General features: G+C 52.5%; 2 protein-coding genes across 7 annotated transcripts in view; both read right to left on the bottom strand.

The window, feature by feature from the left end:
- The window catches only part of ANPEP (alanyl aminopeptidase, membrane), a 34,308-nt gene extending 21,683 nt beyond the window's left edge, over positions 1-12,625 (bottom strand). For 2 of the 6 annotated variants that reach the window (XM_054513311.2, XM_064569886.1), the window contains exon 1: positions 4,093-4,256. The gene's annotated coding sequence lies outside the window, so the exon portion shown is untranslated. The other 4 variants (XM_064569882.1, XM_064569883.1, XM_064569881.1 and 1 more) reach the window with 4 other exon arrangements.
- A 2,087-nt stretch (positions 12,626-14,712) lies between these two features.
- On the bottom strand, positions 14,713-15,280 carry LOC123862260 (large ribosomal subunit protein eL24-like). Its single transcript, XM_045901852.3, has one exon. The coding sequence runs from the start codon at positions 15,236-15,238 to the stop codon at positions 14,765-14,767; it is 474 nt and encodes a 157-aa protein (XP_045757808.1). The 5' UTR covers positions 15,239-15,280; the 3' UTR covers positions 14,713-14,764.
- Between the last annotated feature and the right edge of the window lie 6,584 nt (positions 15,281-21,864).

Genomic DNA, 21,864 nt, shown 5'->3' with positions numbered 1-21,864 from the left:
TGCCTGCAGAATGAAACCTCAGTCTTGAGTCTGAAGACCTTCCGTGAACTTGACCATCTGGCCTCTCCTCTTTCCAATGCCTACTGTGGCTCCAGGCTCAGCCATGTCCCCAAACCTGCTGGTGCCTTTACTCATCCTGTTTCTGCTACTAGGAATGCCTTTCCTCTCCCTCCTGTCAAACTCCTACTCATCCTTCAAAACCCAGCTCAAATGTCACGGCCTTCTTCTCTCCCCTCTGTGCTTCCCTGGCCTCTGTTCCACATTTCTAAAACAGCATTTAGGAATAGACCATCTGTGTGTTCAAAAGCCGGCCACTAGACCCGAGCACCTTAAAGGAAGACCCTAATTTTATAAGCCCCTCCAATACCAGCACAGGGCAGGAGCCCAGTAAATACTGGCTAAACGAATGATCATGTACACAATCCTTGCCATGGCTTTTAGGTCAGGCATGATCCAGCCCTCCAAGATTTTCTGGTCTCATCTCAAGCTTTCTTCCCCTGTCACCCTCTGGACTCTGCCCACAAGCCTCTTTCTGTTCCTCAAGCCCACCATGTTCTCCCCCTTCTAGCCACGTACCGCAACCCCCTCCCCACCAGCAACAAGCTACTCCTTGGGTCTGGAAAGCTTCTGTGTTTCTCTCACCCATCATCCTGGAGGCTCACTTCAGTGATGCCGTCCCAGGACAGCCCTCCCAGCACCCCCAAACCTCTCAGCACCATGGGGACCGTATCCCCCACACCAGGAAACACCTAGTACAGAGCGGGCAGATAACACCTGCTTGTGGAATGGATGCATCAATAAGAAAATGAGCCAGGGTTAAAGACGGAACTCGCCCTAGTTCAGACACTTGATCCTGGGGGCGGATTTCCCTCCCATACCTCATACTCCTTCTTGGGCTCCTGGATCATAGACACAAATCACCTTTGTGACTTTTGCCATATCTGTGATCCTCTTGTATATTATTCACTTAATAGTTTTCTTTTTTTTTTTAAAGATTTTATTTATTTGAGAGAGAGAGAGAGAGAGTGCACACGAGTGGGGGGAGAAGCAGAGGGGGAGGGAGAGGGAGGGGGAAAGAATCTCAAGCAGACTCCATGCTGAGCATGGAGCCTGACACGGGGCCCAATCTCACGACCCTGAGATTATGACCTAAGTCGAAATCAAGAGTTGGATGCTTAACTGACTGAGCCATGCAGGCACCCCAATATTTTTCTTTAAATCAGTCTACTATTTACTCTCCTTCAGAGCAATAATTACCGGGAACTCATGGTTAGATGTGTTAAGTTATAATTTCTCCTGTATACATTTTAATTAATGATTATTGATTTAAAAACTATTCATCAAGGTAGCCTCTAAAATCATCTTGTATCACTGCACTCACTTTGGAAATCATTGCTCCATCGCTTCTCGGCCTTTTGGCTAAGATCAAGTGTGGAAATCATTGCTCCACCCTGTCTGGTTCTGGGGCTGGGGTCCCCTGTGAGCTGTCTTTGGAGTGGGACCTTTCTGCAGGTGAGCAAAATGTGTGTGTTCCTTTTACTGTTAATCTCTTGATGAGGGAGAAGCTGCGTACCTCCAACCCCTTCTCAATCAAAGCTTCCTTTCTATGGGTTTATATATTTCTGCCTGTCTTTGTTTTGGTCTAGAGAACAAAAGTTCTTCTCAATTAAAAAAAAAATAAGGTTGACCAACTCGGAGAATATTTAAGGCACACATGTAGGAGACCTCAACTGAACGAGAAAAGGCAACTTTGTCTCAGATGTGGGGGGCACAGATTACCTTCTATTCCAACATGGGAAAGCCAGGAGCCTGGGAGGGGGTGTGGTGGGGAGAGCCCGGGACCTGCAGTCTGGTGCGATCCAGGCTCCCTCACAGACCCCTTGGGTAAGCTGCTACTTAACGCTCACTCAGTTGCCCCTTGTCACCTGCAAGGCTGGGCAGGCTGGGTTCTAAGGGACAACCTGCAGCCCATCTGTCTGTCCTGAAGAAACAGCGAGAGGGAGGTGGGGACGAGGCTAGGGCCCCAGCATAGGACACACTCTGGCCCCTCAAGTCCCTGGCCTACTCCCAAGCTTCTGAGGCCTCCATCCACAGCTGTGTGAGGCTGGGTGTGGGCCAGCCCCCAGGGTGCTTCCTCTGGGAGCATCAGACATTGTCCGTCCTGTGAGAACCTCAGAAGGACCTGATAGGAAGTTAGCTCCTGCTATGGATTTCTAACCCAATGTAGCGCACTCAGGAGGGAAGGAGCGGAGAGGCCCTGGTGGGCTCGGGGGTGGTACACCAGCCACGGAGGGACCATTCTGGGCTGTGGAGCTTGCCTGGCTGCTCCCATCTGTGTAACTGAGCATCTACTATGGGTCCCACCAGGGTAATCACCACCGGTGGGCTGGCTGTTGAGGAAACCGAAGCAGAGAGAGATGAAGTGACTTGCCCGAGGTCACACAGCTAGTTACCGGCAGCTTTTCCAGCCTTAACTACACACGCACCCTCCCAATCTCAGAAAACGTTCTCCCACCCCACCCTACATTTTCTCCTGGGCCCTGGAGGAGACAAGCACTTTTTAGCATAACAACATGATAGCAAGTTACAAAGGCCGATCTGGGCAGGATGAAAGGTCTGATCATCTTTTAGGGGGACTGTGTGTCCCTTCTGAATTTTTATTTTTATTTATTTATTTTTTGAGAGAGAGCGCATGCGCATGTGCGGGGGCGGGGGGGGGGAGGGCAGAGAGAGAGGGAGAGAGAGAATCCCAAGCAGGCTCCACACTCAGCACGCAGCTGACACGGGGCTGGATCTCAGGGCCCTGAGATCATGACCTGAGCTGAAACCAAGAGTCAGATGCTTAACTGACTGAGCCACCCAGGCGCCCCCCCTTCTGAATTTTATAGGCACATTAAGGGTCATGGAGCTGAAGCGGCTGTTGCAGGCAATGGCCCAGAGACTGAAGATCTGATGGAGGCCAGCTTGGGGGCTCTGCCAATGGGCTATGGGCTCCATGCCTCCAGACCAGGACCGGAAGCTGGGGGTGGTTCTAGGAAGTGGAACTTCTTGGCAGGAGGGCCACGGTGGGGGCTCCTACCAGACACAGGCCTGTGGAGGACGCTGACCTTACTTCCATGGGTGCAGCTGGAGCCCCTGTGGGGCCTTTGATGACAGATGCCTAGGGGGGCCCAGGCAGGTGATGATGGCTGTCAGTGGGGATAAAGGCACCAAGGGGCCTCGGTGTGAGCAGCTGACCCACCGTCCCTGCCATCCCTCTCAGACTGTCCAGCAGCACCCAGCAAGGGGTTCTGGACCTTCCACCAGAGACACAAGCCCAGGAACTATACCCAATTCCAATCCCCCGGCCCCTTCCAATGTGGGGACCCCCGTGATCTCCTCAGAAGCCTTAGCAATAAAACTTCAAGCAGAGGGGCTGGAGGACCTGACTTAGGGATGTGGCAGTGATAAGGAGCTGGCCCCAGAGGCTGGGGTGGGGAGGTGGGAACCCAGGGTGGGGGCTGGGCTGCCTCACACAGTTGGGCCTCCCCCCCATCTGTGAAACAGAAGCAGCTTCGCCTTCTTCCAGGAATGGTCTAGCCTCCAAGGCTCCACAGGGAAGCGGGCTAGGAGGCCACAAGATCACAGCGGGATCTCTGCCAAAAGAATTCCTCGCACTTGTGGTGGTGGGCCCTGGGGAAGGGGCCGCAGACACCCGCTCCTGCGCAAAGGAGCAGCCCAAGAAGCTGGCCAAGGAGGTGGTCAAGGCAAGGTGGTCAGGCAGGAACAGAGGGGCGCAGGAGAAACTCAAGGAGCTAAGAACGAAGCCCCCGGGCAGGGGCCCCCTGGCCACAGGTGGAATGAAGAAATCTGGCCCCAGTAAGCCCTTCCTGTGCCTGGAGCGGTGGCGACGCTTCATTCCATTCCTGCGGAAACATCTGGGGTCCCTGCCACAACATCCGTTGCCACCCAAATCTAGAACCTAGTGCTGTCTTGGAACCTGTTGTACATTTAGGAATAAACTTCTGTAAGAAGAAGAGGAGGAGGAGGAGGAGGGGCCGGAGAAAAGAACAGGAAAGAAAAAGTTTTCGCTCTCCCTGAACCTCAGTGTACCTGTCCCAGAAGGGGGCGTCGGCAGCAGATGCGGGGTCCTCTGCTCACGCTTGCGTCCCGGTCCCTCGCTCACTCCGGCAGCCGCCCCGCAGCCCTGCACCCGGCCCGCAGCCCCTCTGCGCCCGCAGCGCCGCAGCCCCTCCGCAGCCCCTCCAGCGCGCTCCACTTGCCTGCGGCCGCAGACGCCCTCCACCCCGCGGGCTGGGAGCCTCCTCCCCGACGCCGCCGCCGCCGAGTCAGGCGGCCACCGACAGCTGCCCCACCAGGGCCTGACTCCTCCTTTCCCCGTCTTTTTAAAGGGAAGTAACCTGACCCCACCACCTCCGGGTTAACCCCTTTCAGGCCACCGGCCCGCAGCTCCGCCGGGACCCGTCCGCGCCCGCCCCCTCGCAGCCTCCCCGGAGCCCCCCGCGGGTGGGGAGCCGCTCCGCCGCCGGCCCCCTGGAAGCGCCCTTGGGTTCCGGGTGCCCTGCGCCCCCCACCCCGAGCGCCCCCCTGGGGCCCGCAGCCCCAGCGCCCCGCCCCTCCACATCTGGACAGCACGTGTCACTGAGGGAGGGGCGCGGAGCCTCGCCCTTGGAGTTGCGGGTGGGGGGCGAGCCCTACTCACCCAGAAAGACACCTAGCAACGCCTGGAGATGAATGTTCCAGATAACTGACTCATGCCAGGACACAAGTTAGCTTTGGTAATACCTTCATCATCAAGAAGGCAGAGAACCGCAGGACTTAGGGGGAAAAAAAAAAATTAAAAATTAAAAAAATAAAAATAGAAAGACCAGAGCCAGGAGTATGCATGCGCTTCTCGTCCGGAGTCCGGGCGCTGTGCAGCCAAGAGCAAGGCACTCTTCTTCTAGGGGCATCTTTCTGCTGGGCAGTACCAGATGATGTCCCTATTCCTTTCCTCTGGCTGTTCTAACAAATTAACACAAACTTTAAAACAATGCACATTTATTACCTTACAGTTTCATTAGTCAAATCCAGAATGGGTCTCTCTAGGCTAAACTCAAGGGTGTCCACAGGGCCTCCTTCTGGAGGTTCTATGGAGCATCCACTTCTTTGCCTTTTCCAGCTTCCACATTCTTTGGTGTGTGGCTGGCACCATTTTTCAAAGCTGTCAATGGCCCCATCTTTCTGACATTGTGTCAATCCAACACTAGCTCTTCTTCCGCCTCCTGCTTCTACTTTTAAAATCCTTGTGATTACATTGTCCAACAAGATAATCTCCCTATTTTAAGATCAGCTGATTAGCCATTTCAGTTCCATCCGCAACTTTAATTCCTCTTTGCCACATAGCGTAACATAGTCACAGATTCGTGGGATTAAGAAGAGGACATCTTTGGGGTGCCTGGGTGGCTCAGTCGGTTAAGCATCTGCGTTCGGCTCAGGGCATGATCCCAGGGTCCTGGGATCGAGCTCCCTGCTCAGCGGGGAGCCTTCTTCTCCCTCTCCAGCTCCCCCTGTGTATGCTCTCTCTCACCTCTCTGACAAATAAATAAATAAAATCTTTAAAAAAAAAAAAAAAGAAGAGAAGGAGGAGGAGGAGGAGGTATCTTTGGGAAGGGGGACATTAATCTGCCTACCACAATATTCAAGATGCCTGCCAGAATCTCAAGTTGAGAGGCACACTTAGAGATCACCCAATCTAATCGGCTCCTCCTTATCCATTACTGGGATCTGTGGGACAGTTAAGCACTGTGCTGCATGGTCCAGACTAGGTGTTTTTTGTTTTTTTTTTTTCTTAGAGAGAAACAGCATGAGAGGGGAGAGGGTCAGAGGGAGAAGCAGGCTCCCCGCTGAGCCGGGAGCCCGATGTGGGACTCGATCCCAGGACCCTGGGATCGTGACCTGAGCCGAAGGCAGACGCTCAACCATCTGAGCCACCCAGGCGCCCTGGGACTAGGTGTTTTCTGATTCCACTTTATTATACTTTCACTTGCTCTTCCTTTGGCAACTGTATAGTGGACCAGGGTGCCTCTAAGCAGCAGTCTTGCTTCCCCTCCCTAATTTGTTGCTGTGCTCTTGAAAGCCAGGTCACAAATTTATTGGAATATAGAAGTGTGTGTAAAGTAAGAGTAGGTAGGCTCTGAGTGAGATCCCAGCAGCTACTGTGGGTTTTCCTTCTCTCTCTCTCGGGTCTCATCCTGCCTTGCCCCCTCCTCCAGTATATTTCACGTAATCTGCTCTATGGCTGAGAAGCCAAGGAAAGGCTCCCTCAGGACAGGAGAGAATCCTCCACCTTGGGTTCCTGCTATTCTGCTTTAGGCTCTGAGGTCATTTTGAGAGGAATAAACATGCTTCTGTGACAGAAGTGCAGCCCAGTTTTCTGGAGGGCAGTTTGAGGACAGAATGAAGGTCTCTTTCAGGAATCTAGCCTAACGAAATAGATATCTGGGGTACCTGGGTGGCTCAGTCAGTTAAGCTTCTGACTTTGGCTCAGGTCATGATCTTGGGTTCAGGTCATGATCTCAGAATCCTGGGATCAAGACCCACGTCGGGCTCCCCACTGAGCGGGGAGTCTGCTTGTCCCTCTCCCTCTCCCCCTCCCCCTGCTCATGCTCTCTCTGTCTCTCTCTCAAGTAAATAAATAAAATCTTTTTTTTAAAAAAAAGAATATTTACGGACAAGGCTCTTCACTGAAAGTATGACTTATAATTCAGGAAAATCAGAAATAGCTTAAATGTTCAGCTACCATAATAAATAACGGTCTTCCCATATGAAATACTATCCCACCATGAAAAACAAATCATGTTTTGTAACTGCTGAATGAGCCCATGGGAGAATGAAAAAGCAAAAAACAAAAAACATAAATACCAGAATGGGGAAATCCTTTCTAAGTATTACACAAAACCTAAAGCCTCAAAAAAGTAAAAATTTCTGCATCGCAAAAACTACCACAAGGCAAGTCAAAAGAGAAATTTTAAACTGGGAGTGCGGTGTGCAGGGGTGAGGGTGGGTTGTGCAACTCATAACATAGGCAGAGGGATGAGTTCTCTAATACATAAAAGGGGTCCCACAAATCATTTTTAAATGAACCAATAATGACTCAAATAGGGAGAAATAGGCAAAGGATATGAAGAAACAGTTCATAGGAAAAGGGGAAATTCAAGTGGTATCTTAAACACGTGAAAAGATGCTCAAAACTCCCTTATAAGGATAAATGAAAATTTTATCTCCGAAGATACTATTGTTCACTTACCAGATCAGCAGAGACAACAAGGTTTGGTAACACACGGGGTTTGCAAGGGTGGGAGAGAACATACATACACCCTCCCGCCTGGCTGGCTGGTGGTGTAAACGGATTTAAACTTGATAGAAGGAATTTGGCAATATTTATCAAACATATAAACACATGTTCCCTTTGACTCAGCATTTCCACTTCTGCACATTTATCCTACAGATACCCTCCCACAGAAGTGATATGTAGGATGCATGCATCAGGCTTTTCACTGCAAAATTGTCTGTAGCTGGAATGAACCTAAAAGTCCACCAGCAGAGACAGGGTAACTGAGCTCCCTGTATGTCCGTGCAACGAGGAATGTAGGTAGCTATAAAAAAGAGCTGGGGTGCTACCTATAAAAAGTTGTTAAGCAATAAAAGTAATAAATTTTTTTAAAGATTTTTTTATTCATTTATTTGACAGAGAGAGACACAGCAGGAGAGGGAGAAGCAGACTCACTGCTGAGCAGGGAGCCCGATGCGGGGCTCGATCCCAGGACCCCGGGATCATGACCTGAGCTGACGGCAGACGCTTAACAACTGAGCCACCCAGGCACCCAATAAATAAATGTTTTAAAAATTAAAATAAACAGATCATTGTTCAAGTAGATTATCAATTGTATTTTAAGCAGGAAAAAGCACCTAATTCACTTTGACATATGTAAATAATGACTCTAAAGATAGACAAGACGCTGATAACACTGATTGTTTTCCAGGAGGGGAACAGAGCAGATAGAGAACAGGGTAGAAAGCAGATTTTCCATGCATCCTTTTGGAATGTTGAGCCATGTGAATATGCTGCCTATTCAAAATAAAAGTAAAAGTGCAACGCAAAAAGACCAGAGGATTAACAGATTTTACAATATAAAAATTGTTTAACTTTTCTATATTTGCAGATGAAACGACTTGATGTCTGGGGTTTGCTTGGAAATAATCCAGGTGCAGGGGGAAGTCAGGGATGGCTGCTCAGTACAGCAGGATTTAAAATAGAGGAAAACCAGAAGCAACTTTAATGTTCGGTAACTGGGGACTGGTTAAATAAATTATGGTCCTCCGTGTGAAAAAATACTATGTCATCATTTAAACAAACAACGAATCATGTTTTGGAAGTAGTGGAAGAATCTGTTTTTGTTTTGTTAATAATCATGGCCTGGAAAGACCTTTCTAAGAATTATACAAAGCCCAAAAGTCACAAAAGGAAAGTAAGAAATTTGACTACGTGAAAGCAAAAATCTCTGCACTGCAAAAACCACTACAAGCAACATCAAAAGGAAAACTTCATACTGGGGGGAAATCAGCCTTACCTTGATCACTGTGGGAACTCAAAGGTGGGTACACTGGGAGTTTATTATACTGTTCGTACTACTTTTGAGTATGTTTTCAAATTTCTGAAATAAAAAGTTAAAAATGATTTAAGTATATATGAACTTCCATATGGCAAAAGACAATTGCACTGGGCTATAATACTTGAGGTACATATAACAAAGAATATCAGTAACATTAAAAAAGTTGCTACCAAAGTGATTTTTAAAAATAAAGATGCCACAGTTGAAAACTGGATGAAGGATTAGACTCAAAAGACTTGTAGAAAAGGCTATTAAAAAGGCCAATTGATACATGGAAAGGTGTTCAACCTTAGTCCTAGTCGAAACACAATTTCAAAACGAGATGTCAAATTTTCCCCAGGATACTGGCAAAAGTTTAGACAACTGACTACACCTAGAGTTGGCAAGGATGTGGGGGACAGGCTCTTAGAGCACTTGTGAATTGGTCTGACTGCTTGAGAAAGTACAATGGCAAGACCTATTAAAAATATAAGGATGGGGCACCTGGGTGGCTCAGTCGGTTAAGCGTCTAACTCTTGGTTTCAGCTCAGGTCATGATCTCAGGGTCGTGAGATTGAACCCTGCTTTGGGCTCCACGCTCAGTGCAGAGTCTGCTTGAGATTCTCTCCCTCTGCCCCTCCCCGCCTTTAAAATAAATGAATAAATCTTTTTAAAAATGTAAGGATGTGTAGTAGGATGTTTATTGAAGCATTCCTCATCATATGAAAAATATAAAAAGGCCAAAGTGTCCATAGCGTGCCATTTAAACAAATTATTAGAAACATCCACACAAAGCATTACACAGCAGTTAGACAGAATGAGTTAATTCTGTGTATTTACCTTGGAATGATGTCCGTGGATATTTGTAAGTAAAAAAAAAAAGCATGTGCTAAAGGAACACATTTACTATTGTTCCATCTTCATAAGAACTCTCCTGGGGGTGGTGTCGTGAGTGGAAAGTCACGTGCCAAATGATTAACCTAAGTGTTCTCAGTGAAGTCAACTTGATGCAGTGGGGCTGCAGGGAGGGCAGGGAGACTGACCTTGTTTCCTTATATACCTGGGTACTCTTTAAATTGTAGCACAAACATAGACTATTTTTGTAGCAATCACCACCCAAACAGTAAAACATTATTTAAAAGAAAAGGATACAAAAAAGCCAGGGGGAAGGGGGAGATGGAAGGAGCCAGGCCCTGCCCATCCCGTGTGGGGCCCCTGGGTGCTCCTGATCCCCGCTGCAAGCTCTGAGGCTGCTGGGCAGAGCCCTGGCGGGGAGTGACTGATGTCACGGTGGGACAGGGAACAACTTAGGGCAGCTCAATGAGGGCCCTCCCTCAAGTCTCCTCCTCCAAGCTGGAGTCCCTTGAGGACCAGGGCAGTCCCCTCAAGGTCTCCATCTCCCCTTGAATTCAGAAAGAGTGTGGGAGTAGGCAGGAGAGGGGTGCAGACTCCTAGGGTCCCCAGCCTGGAAGACCAGGAGCATTCAGTTTCCTCATCCCTCAGGGTCCCTACCCTATACACTCCCCTCCCCTGGGGGAACAATGTGTCCTAGAACTAAACACCTATTGTGAGCAGGTGATTTAACTCTGAGGCCAACACAGTCCCTGCCCAGGAGCCAGAGAGTGAATAGAGAAAGGGTTATTGTTATTCATTCACTCGTTTGGTCGGTCAGTCAATCAACAAACAAGTTTAAGGAGCATACACTGCATATGGGCGCCAAGCGTGGCTCTGTGGATGCAGGTGGGACCTGTTCCGGGGTACTCCTGGTCTACCTACGTATCAGTGGCAGGGCTCATAAACTCCAAGGGTGCAGAGGCTGGATCAGTACTGTTTTCCACTGTACCCTAGTGCCTAGCATGAGACTTGGCACTTACCAGGCGAATGAAGGAACCAAGTTCCACACTATTGTGACAGTGGCAGGAGGTCTGCTCTGTGCCTGGGAAGGGCAGGAGAGGGTCAGTGAACAGGGGGAGCTATTTGGGTTGAGTCTCGAGGATGGAGTTGAATTAGCCTAGTGGACAGGTGGAGGGCGGTTGTCCTGAGCAGAGGGACCAATATCTGCAAAGGCAGAGGGTCAAGTGCATGGTGGGGCATCAGGCTGGGGCAGGTGAGGATGGGACATTGGGGCCTTGGATGCCATGCTAAGGATTTTAGGCGCTGCCCCTAGGGGATGCTGAGTCCCTGATGAATTTTGAGAAACAGACACTACTGGAGATAGATTTGCCCTTTACATTCCTAGGGGACAGTCCGGGACCCGCTTGGAGGAGAGTCAGGTGGGAGGCTGGGAGAGCTGTTGGGACGGGGTATGGGCTCTCCAGAGGTGGAGAGACTCAGTGGAGGAGGGGGCAGTTTGGGGATATTAAGGCTTGGTAAGCAGCAACTACAGGCTTGAGGAGGTAGGTTATCTGAGAGGGAGGGAGGGTGAACCCGAGCGGCTGCTGGAGCTGGGATGCTTTTATTATTATTTCTCTTTGCTGTTGTTTTCAAGAATTCAGTTTGGGTTTTATTCTAAAATTGATTAAAAACACATTGTTTGAAAAAAAGGAGGACACAGAGCAGCTTTGGGAGCAAATTGCCTTGGCCAGGCAGGAAGCAGGAAAGGGCTTTTGATGTGGAGCTGGGCCCAGCAGGGTCCTGGACTGCAGAAGGGACAGACTGGACCCAGAGCACAGTGGGAGGGACAGAGGTCCCGAGCCCGGGTGAGAAGGGACAGGCAGGCAGGGCAGGAAGGCAGAGTGAGCTCTGCACCCCTTGGTGGGCTCCCATTCTAGAGCTCCCTCAGAACCCCACTCCGGGGAGCCTCCCCAGGGCAGGCCAGGGTGCTCCGTAGGAGGCCAGCTTTGCGGTCAGGCACATGGCTTCCTCTCAGGGTCTGACGCGCACCAGCAAGTTAACTGACTTTGGGCGGTTACTTCCCCTGGAGCCTTCACAGATGAGGATCTGTGAAATGGGCACAGTCCCTCATGGAGTTGTTGTGAGAAGTACATGAGAAACAGTGTGTATAGCGCTGACCACCATCGGCCCCTACAGGAAGCCCTCAGTGATGACCCCCGCCGTCCAAGTGTCCATCTTTGACCAGCTTGGCAAGGTTTGTGCCCTGCTCTGGCCCTGCCTCTTCCCGGGCCTCTGCCCCCCGGCAATCGGCAGCTCTGGGGTTTTCCCTATCTGCCTTCTTGGCCATCCTCCCACATCCTTTCCCAGGCCCTGCCATCTCCTGAAAGTGCCCTTTCCTGAATCCCCTTCCTGGAGCCTGGCTCTCCCATCCCTCTGAGAGCTCCAGGCCTCTGCCCACCTCCTGCCCGCAGCCCTGGCCATCCATCGCCTTCTGTAGGCCTTCCTGTGCCCGCCCCACCTGAGCCCGCCCGAGGCCGCCACACTGCCGCCCCGCTCCCCTCCTCTCCCTCCGTTCGCCCCCCTGCCAGTCTGTGAACCTCCTTTCCCACCCAGGGGCTGCGCTGTACAGCAGAAGAATCTGTAATAGGCCAGTTCTCACCTCCGCTGTTTTGGTTTCCTAGGGCTTGGGTAACAAATGACCACAAACTGGGTGGCTTAAAACGATAGAAATGTATTCTCTCAGTGTCTGGAGGCCAGATGTCTGAAATGCACGTGTCAGCAGGGCCATGCTCCCTCCAAGGCTCCAGGCGAGGATCCTTCCTTGTCTCTTCCAGCTTCTGGTGGCCCCAGGCGGTCCCTGGCTTGTGGCTGTGTCCCTCCCATCTCCGCCTCTGTGATCACATGGCCTTCTCCTTGGGGTGTCTCTTATAAGGACACTTGTCATTGGAGGTGGGGCTTCCCTAAGTAATCCAAGAGGATCTCATCTCCAGAATTTTCACTTAATTTTATCAAACATTCTTTTCCCAAATAAGGTCACGTTCACAAGATTCTGGGCATTAGGATGTGGACCTAGCTTCTGGAGGGCCACCATTCAGCCCATCCTCAGCCTCTTCCAGGCCAGCCTCTGCCCACTCACCCCGTGGCTCACCTAGAGCACCCCGACCCCTCACGCCACACCCCATGTCATAGCCTCCCTTGCCTCCAGGGTCAGAGGAAAAGTTGTGACGTGTCCTTCCCGCCTGCCCTTGGGGCCCCAACCACCTCACCCCAGGGAGAACTGGTCCAACCGGCTCGCTCCTCCAGGGCCTCCTCCTCTTGCTCCGGCAGCCTGAGACCTTTTCTAGAATTCCCGTCTTCGAAACGCCAGGTGTTGGACAGTCTGACCCCTTCTCAACCCAGGGACCTCTCCCCTCGCAGCCCCCACTGACCTGCTGTAAGGCTCTCGGGCTGCGCCGTTTTGGAAGCTCTCCTCTTCAGAGCCCTGGGGTCTCCACCTGCCCAGCCTTGCCCCTAGGGCTCCAGGGATCCCAAGAAGGGCCCCAAGCTGTTTTAGGAAAGAGCCCCCCCCCATCGTTGGCCTAGCTCTCTGGAGATGGGTCGGTCCTCTCCCTGACACTCGGATCTGCACAGAATGTGGTCCCCAAGACCTGCTGTCCACAGGAGAAGTGAGGCCATGGGCCTGGTGGTCACTGAAGCCCCCTCGAGGATTCTGGAGGGGTCTGCACCTGGCTGAAGGTTTCAGGAAAGAGGCCAGACCTGTGTCCAACACTGGTACTTTTGGGGGGCAGAGGGTGGACAGTGACTGTTAAGGATCAGGCTTTGTATCCTGGCTTGGGAATGGATTAGCTGAGCGGGCAGGTAGCTCCTGTGTGCCTCAGTTTCCTCATCTGCCAATAGAAACAGCACTCTGCCTCACAGTGCTGTGGTGAGGCATTAAGTGAGGGAATACCCCGCCGCCGCCGCCGCCCCCCACTCTTCCAGGAGATGTGGGTGCTCCACAAACGGGGGCCTGGGGTCTGCCCACCTCCCCTCATCCCAGCGTGACTCTTGGGGAACCCCATGTTTAAGCAGGGGCTGGCTCTGGGGTTCCCGTATGTAGCCCATGTTCGGACCCCGCCAGCCATGCGGACTCCTTCAAGGTTGAAAGGCACGGTTTGGGATTCGGGCACACGGGGCTCACCTTCCGGATCCACCCTTTGGTAGCTGTGTGACCGTCAGCCAGTGCTCTCATCCCGAAGAGCCCCATCTTCCTCATCTGTGAGATAGGGATAAGAATTTCGTTAGAGGGCGCCTGGGTGGCTCAGTCGGTTGGGCGACTGCCTTCGGCTCAGGTCATGATCCTGGAGTCCCGGGATCAAGTCCCGCATCGGGCTCCCTGCTCGGCAGGGAGTCTGCTTCTCCCTCTGACCCTCCCCCCTCTCATGTGCTCTCTCTCTCAAATAAATAAATAAAATCTTTAAAAAAAAAAAAAGAATTTCGTTAGAATTCCAGTCTAGCAGAGTTGGGTGTTTTTTTTTTTTTTTTAAAGATTTTATTTATTTATTTATTTGAGAGAGAGAGAGAAACAGCATGAAAAGGGAGAGGGCCAGAGGGAGAACCAGGCTCCCCGCTGAGCCGGGAGCCCGACGCGGGACTCGATCCCAGGACTCCGGGACCATGACCTGAGCCGAAGGCAGTCGCCCAACCAACTGAGCCACCCGAGTTGGGTGTTCTTTAAGAACAGTGTTCTTGAAACTGACATACACTTGACATGCAGTGTCCACAAGTCCTGACAGGTACCTTTTCGTGACGCGCTCTCCACAATGAAGAGACCGAAGGTACCTGGCGACCCAAAAGTCTCCTCGAGCCCCACTGTGATCCCTCCTGCCACCCCACCTCTTCCCCGCCCCATCGCCAGGCAGCCACACTGACCTGCTCTCTGTCATTATGGATGAGTTTATGTTTCTCAAATTGCACATAAATGCAATCACATGTCTGGCTGCTGTGCTCACAGAGCTGTGTGAGGATTAACCCCATAGGACCTGGTGCAGAGGAAGCGCCCCAAACCCAGGAAGTGCTGAGGCAGTCCACTGAGGTCCTGCTACGCTGCAGTAACAAAGTTTCCTCTTAGAAGTGGTGCACCTCACTTAGGGTCGGGTCGTCAAGCCTGATGGCGAAGTTGTGGGAAGTGTCACGTTCCCCCAGAGTACAGAGAGGCAATGGATCCTTCGAACAGTAATAACGTCTACCACTGATGCTTTCCCTATTTTTTTTTTCTAGTTATAGTCAGATTTTATTTAAAAATCTGGTCCACCAACTTAGCGTTTTCCGCTAACTCGGGGTGCAGAAACCTTCACAGGCTTCACAATCTTTTGCTTAGGTGCTGCCTTCGTGGGAGCCTTAGCAGCAGCCATGGCTGTCTTTTTAGATGCTTGCTTAGCCTTTTTTGCTTCCTTGGCAGCCCTGATGGCCTGTTCTCGTTGTGCCTTCCTAACTTCAGGTTTCTGATTCCTCTTGGCCATTATATCAGCAAGAGATGCACCAGTGATGGCCCTCTGGAATTTAACTGCACGGCGGGTTCTTTTCTTTTGAATTTCTTCCGACTGTCCCTTCTTGTGCTTTCTTCTGTAGAGGACAGTCCAGTTTATCTGCCGAGGATTCCTCTTGGAAAGGAATGCGGATTCGCATTTTGCGTTAAGAAACTGGAAAACCTTCCCGTCGGTCCTGGCGTAGCGCCTGCCATGTCCGGGATAAATCTTGTACCCACTGAAACTGCACAGCTTGACCTTCATAGCGCCGGTAGCCGAGAAGAAGGAAAGATGGTGAAGAGCGATGCTTCCCCTATTATTACCACTGTTTCGGATTAACCCCTCTACGAGATGGAGATCATGCAAATGCTCCTCACATGTGGTCCAGCTGCTGTCCCAGGCACCACCACCCTGCGCTGGGCTCTCTTCTCCCCATGGACAGGGTCCTCCCATTCACCAGTACCCAGTTCACAGTTTTGCAAATGTAGAGATTAGCTAAGTCCACCAGGCCCCACATCGCTGTTATCCTTGGCCACAACCCACTCTGTGCACCCTCCCCACTGAGCCCCAGAAACCCTCCTTCCATGGCCCCCACTCTCCTAATCATTCTCTGAGCACATGGCTCCCCTTCCCTTCCGTGACCCGCCCTCCACAGACTTTGCCCACTGCATTTCATCTCTTCTTGCTCTGCTTCCCAAACTTAACTTACCTACCACCCCCAATCCTGCTTCTCCCACGGTGCCCGACAAGACAGGGTCCCATTATCCCCATGGCTGCCCAGGGCCCTGGTCATCACCTCCCCCCATGCCACAGGACGAGCTGCAAGCCTTGTCAGCTCTAATCCCATGACGTCCCACGCAACCTCCATGTCTAGCTCTATGGTCCCACCTTGACCTGGTCTGGGCCGCCACTGAAGGCCTCCTGGGATATTTTCCCTCCCTTTTCCTCCATTCTCTGCACTAAAGCCAGGGTGCAAAACGGGACGCATCATCACCCTGTCTATGCACAACCAATACACACAGTCGCTTGCTGGCTTCCTGCTGTCCTCAGGATAGCCTTGCAAGGCCCCAGCTCTGGTCACCTCCCTGGCCTCGATGTCTCCACACCTACTCTAGCTGCTCAAGAGCCCTTAATCTGCAAACTCTTACACTCTCTGGCCCCCTGGCCTTTGTGTGTAGCTAGCTAATTTCGTGATGGAAGGAGCTGAGATGTACAATCCTGGAGGTTTTTTCCATCTCCCCACAAATGAGCTCAGTCTCTGGATGGTGGTACCAGCTCTGTCTACCGAGGGTTGTAGACATGTGGGTCTCTTCCAGTCTGAGAGGACAGGGAGGGGAGTTGAGGGGTGGGAGAGACCAACCAGTGACAAGGACAACAGTAACGACAGTGACCTAACATTTATTCAGCTCATACCATGGGCCAGGCAGTGCTTCCCATGGATTAATTCTTTTTTCTTCTTCTTTTCAAATCCATGTTATTTTTTATTGAGGTTTAACAAACCTAGAGAAAAATACAAAATCATAAGTGAAGAACTCAATGAAGCTTCACAAAGGGAACACACAAGTGAAACCAGCACCCGGATCAAAAGTTAACATGCCCAGCACCCCAGGAGCCCCGCTCCTGCTCCCTTTGGTCTCTAGCTTCCAGAAGGATACCCGCTATCCCAGCTTCTAATACCATTCGTTCACATGGCCCATGTTTGCAGTGCAAAAAATGAAATCACACAATCTACGTTGTTTTGTGCCTGGCTTCTTATGTCCGGCGTTCTGTTCATGTCTGACACCGTGACATCTCATGACGTCGCAGCATGTTGGTGTCGTCAGCTCTTTCTCATGGCTGTGCAGCATTCCAGGGTATGAATAAATATTCATGCATACCATTTAGACGGGCATTCAGTTGTTCCTGATTCTTGGCGATTATGCATAGTGCTATCAACATTTTGTCCACATCTTTTGGTTGGACACGTGCACTCACTTGGCACCACAGAGTCCTAGGATAAGCATGTTAACTCCAGTGGATTCCACCAGGCAGTTTCCCATCAGCTGTAGAAGAGAGTCCTGCATTAAGTCTTCATCTGCACAACAGCCCGTGGCACGCGATGTGGTGGACAGCTGTCTCCACCTCACTCGGCAAGCTCCCCACCGTGTGATGCTGGGGCCGGCCTCTTCTACTTACAGTCCCAGCCCCTGAACTTCACCAATCAGAGGCACCTGCCTAGGAGTCTGTGTCTTCAAGGAAGGCCGGCAGGGTCTGCGGCCCTGGGGTCCAGGGTTGGCAGTGTCGGTGATAATTTCCGGAGGACTTTTTTTCCTTGTGTCCTGGTCACCTTGGTTTTGGGCTTTCCACCTTCCCTTTGAACCTGTGAGAGCTTCCCCATAGCCCTTTAGGAAGCTACTGGGTAGGTTCTATTGTTTGCAACCAAGAAGCTCGACTGATTCAAGGCAGCTATTTTATTCCCATCTCACAGATGAGGAACCTGCACAGAGAGGTTATGTATTTTGCCGAAGGTCACACAGCTGACCTGCTGGAGCCAGGACTCAAAACCAAGTTTATACCCCATTTAGGGCTTTCTGTCTATGTCTCATACACTATTCCTACAACTTGAAGCAGGCAGCTAAGTGACTCACTCGGAGTCACACAGTGAGTCACGAAGTCAGGCCCCATGACTCCCACCCCACAGAGCTTCCGGCCCTGAAGCCTGGAGTGAGCGCAGAGCTTCGGGAGACTGAGAAGGAAACGGGAACGTGCATTCGAGCATGGAGGCCTCATTTACTGACTGACAGCTGACGGGGGTCAGGCACTGTGCTAGGTACCAGCAGAACAACAGCAGTAAATAGTGAAAAAAGCAGAAGAGACATTACACAGGCCGTCCTGTCAGGTGACAGGTGCCGAGAAGGACAAAGCGGGGGGAGGGGGAGGGACTGACTGGGAAAGCAGGCGGCGGAGGGGGGTCCTCTGAAGACATTTGAGCAGAGGCTCTCCCGAAGTGAGGGAGACCAGAAGGCCGGCCGCAGGGAGGCGAGGGTGAAGGCCTCACGGAACCGTGAAGGCCAGGACGGTTGGACAGGGCAGTCAGACGGGGCGGCAGGAGAGGAGGACAGAAAGCCAGGTGGGGGCACCGAGGCAGGGCCATGTGTCTTGTTCTGAGCCTAGCAGGAAGCCTTTGGAAGGTTTTCAACGCTGCAGGGCAGTGCTGTGGTCTGATGGAAGGCTTCAGAAGGCTTCAGAAGGTTCAGTCTGGCTGCTGGGTGATAAAATAGGCCATGAGGAGGCAAAGGGGGGGTAGAGCAACAGTAGAGGGGCTGCGATGGTGTCCAGGCAGGGGATGGGGGGACGTGGGGGTGACATGCGGGTTCCAGGACAATCAGTTGGTTATCAGTATCTGCGACTGGTGGGCAGTGGGCTCCCAGGGAGGGGGCTTAACCCTGGGGGCTCTGTAGGGGTGAGAACATAGGGGCTGGGCCACCTGAGGCTTCAACCAGGGACAAGGCTGGGGACTGCAGTTTCAGAACAAAGGCACCACCTCCGAGGACACATGGGAGCTAGAGGTCACTGGGAGGCCAGGGGAGCCCAGCCCGGCCTTGGGTCCATGGCCTTTCTGGGGCCACAGGAGCCCAGAGCAGCTCTGCAGGGCTGGGCTGGGGGCTGGGGGCTGGGGGCTGGGAGTGAGGTATGACCCTGAGCCCTGCAGCTCCGGTGCACCTGACAGGGAGGCCCCCTCTGGGCTGTCAACCTGAGCCAGGTGCTGCTCGGTGCCAGGGAGCATCACTGTGGCGCTTGCCTGTTTGGCATAGACTTTGGACCTTGGGATTTCCTTCCAAAGCTGTGACATCGTCATGCACTTAAACGGCTGATGGGTTGGTCGGCACTTCCGAGGGCACAGGAGGGCCCAGCTGCTGGAGAGGAGGCAGGAGGAGGCCGGGACATTCAGGAAGGGAATTTCAGCAGAAAAGGCCCCAAAGTGCCCCAGGCCAGCATCGGGGTGGGAGCCTCCTCCCAGGGGATGGGTGCCGGGAAAGCAGCCAGCATACCTCCCAGCCACACAAAGGAAGCTCCAGGAAAGCCGGCTAAGCAGCTGACAGTTCAAATAGTAGCTTGTCTCAGTTTCCGAGCAAGGAAGGATTACTTCCCCGGCTGTACGTGTCGCCGCCACCTCAGCCTGGCATGAGGCAGCTACCTCATGCCAGGCTGCCCGAGCGAGAGTCGTGTGGCGGGCGGCCAGCTGGGCGCTACCCGGAGGCCTGGGGAGGAGTCAAAGGAAGGGCATTCAGGGCCCAGTGCTCAGGACCAAGAGGCCGGAGGAGGGCTTCACGCCCAGTCTGCCCAGGGCAGAAGTAGTGGTCTCTGGCCGTGGGGCGTGCCTTGGCTTTGTGGCTGTCTCTTGGCCTCCAGCCTCACTGCGGGCTTGTGAGGGTCCAGAGATGGGGTGTGGGAAGGCCCCCACCCATGGCACTGCCCCACGTTGGAGGAGGCACGCTGACTCACCAAGCCACACAGGCAAACCCAGGGGCTCATCTTGGCTGCACCCAGGCTGGTAAGGAAGTGGCTGCCTCCTGGGTTTTCTCTTCTGTTGCCTCAGGAGAGGCAGGGTCCTTCCTGGTCAAGGCCAACATGGACCACCAGTAACACCCCCACTCCCTGTCTGGTACCTCCACTCTGATCGGTCAGTGCCTGAGCCATGCTCGTGGGCAAATATTTTGAGGATCACCTCAATCTGGAGGCCCAGTGAACCCCCGTCTTTGAGAAATCTACCTGTTCAACCTGCCCTCCTGAAGCTGTGGCCCAATCCTAGGAGGCAGGGGAGGGCATCCCTATTCCTAAGGCTCTCAGGAGCCCAGGCTGATGTCAGAGTTGAACAATATAAGATTTGCTCTAGCAAAGGCCCAAAGATCCCAATTCTCATGGGAAGCAGCCAGGCCTGCTTGACCAGAGGCCCTCACCCCAGTCCTGGCCAAACACAGACTCCTTCCACTGTGCCTGCAGCACCTCTCACCTTCCTGCTGACTGGGGGTTCCAGGCCGTGTCTCCCACACTTCACGTCCTACTGATCAGAGAAGCTTGCTCCTCATTTTAAGAAAAGTTTTGCTTTCCAGAGCCTCCCCACTTCTGCTACCACTTTATCCAGTGGAGGCCTCTGGATATGAGCCTGGCCTCACTGGTGGGGCCAGGCCAGCCGCCTGTCTTGGGAGGCCCACCCTGGCTCGCCTCCCGCCTTCTGTCATCTTCCCTCCCAGCACCATCAAACCTCCTGGCTTCCCGCATCTTCTGCCACTCCCTCTGCTAAATGCCCCCGGGGTGATGGCAGCCAGTTTAGGGGGCCCTCCATGGTCTACAGCAGTTCTCTCAGTTAACCCTCACAACGCTGAGGCAGGAGTACCTGGTTCCTGCTTTTCTGGCTGCAGACGCTGACCTTCTGCAGGCTCTGTGCGTCCCAGAGTGGCGCTATGACCCACACTCCTACGTGACCGCCTTGCCACTTCACTAGAAGCACCCTTCAAGTTCCCTCGCTGTGTTGACTCACTTGGGGACAACTGCGAGCTCAGAGGCCATGTCTTCTTCGTCCCCAACCCCTTGGTCTCTCCCACTGAAGGCCCCTCCCTTGATGTGAGGTTGCTCCACTCTCTCCTCTCCCTTCCCCTGCCCACGGCTGTGTCCTCACCCTCCCGTCATCTCTCGGCCACATTGCTCGCCCCCACAGCTTCAGCCCATTTCCTCTCCTGGCCACTCCCAGGCTCCCAGCTGGCTGCCCCAGCTACTCTCAGGCAACTCCAATCTAACGTGTCCACATCCGAACTCTGGGTCTCTCTTCCTCCCAAACCACCTCCTCCTCTCTCAAGTAACACCCTTGCCGGTCCTCCCGTCACTTGGGTTCCTCAGTCATCAGCTTTGCCTTTCTCCTCTCCCTCAGCCTTCACAGGCCTTCACCTGGTCCCTCCCCTCCTGCTACCCCCAACACTACTGCTCTGGTTCTCCTTCCCAAAGGACTAAGCACAGGGCCCCGGAGAGCACAAGCTACATGTTCTCGAAAGAAGGAATTGCTGTTTCCCTCAACCCTCACTCACTCAACAGTACCTGACTGAGCAGTATGCACCAGGCACTGTCCACACAGCACCAAATGAGGGATGAACCCCGCCCCTGGGGGGCATACATCCTAGCGGGGGACAGACAGTAGTTACAATCCAAATATACAGCATGCTGGAGTGCCATGGAAAAACAAAGTGCAGCGCTGGGGTAGGGAGGCAGAAGTAGGGGAGCTACTTTATGTGGGGTGGTCTGAGAGGCCCCTCCTCTGTCCAGGGGGTGGCATGGCTGTAACAGGCTAAGGCCAATCACCGAAGTCAAAAAGGACGTAACTCTTTTTTTTTTTTTTTTAAGATTTTATTTATTTATTTGACAGAGAGAGAGACAGCGAGAGAGGGAACACAAGCAGGGGGAGTGGGAGAGGGAGAAGCAGGCTTCCTGCCGAGCAGGGAGCCCGATGCGGGGCTCGATCCCAGGACGCTGTAACTCTTTCAGAAAGAGAACACTCTCGGTTTTGGTAATAAAAATCCAGGGACTTTATTTCTTAATCCTTTAAATTGGAAAGACTTGTTGCTATCAGAGGTAGGGGCTTCGTGGTTTGTGGGCACAGGGTGGGAATCTGGCTGAACAGCCTTCGGTTACCTTAAATTTTGAACTACATGAATATATTTCCTTTTAAAAACATTGATTCACTGAAATAGCAAAGAATGTGCAGTCTTTTGGAAAAGATTAATCATTTCCATGGAACTATTTCCTTAAAGGGGGCCTGTCTGCATATCTGCCGACTGCTGACAGAACACAGTAGATGGGAGCTTTTCTGTGCTCCACAGAGGGCAAAGTCTCGAGCAGGGGGACAGCCACTTGGCAGC

The sequence above is a fragment of the Mirounga angustirostris genome, unplaced genomic scaffold, assembly GCF_029215605.1.
Source record: "Mirounga angustirostris isolate CCGP_5_RB_7025 unplaced genomic scaffold, mMirAng1.0.hap1 SCAF_9, whole genome shotgun sequence".
Taxonomy (NCBI): Eukaryota; Metazoa; Chordata; class Mammalia; order Carnivora; family Phocidae; genus Mirounga; species Mirounga angustirostris.
This window is presented reverse-complemented; position numbering and strand designations above follow the sequence as displayed.

What these genes read in the sequence shown, in the direction of transcription:
- LOC123862260 (XM_045901852.3), bottom strand. Translation starts at nt 15,238, where the DNA reads ATGAAGGTCAAGCTGTGCAGTTTCAGTGGGTACAAGATTTATCCCGGA.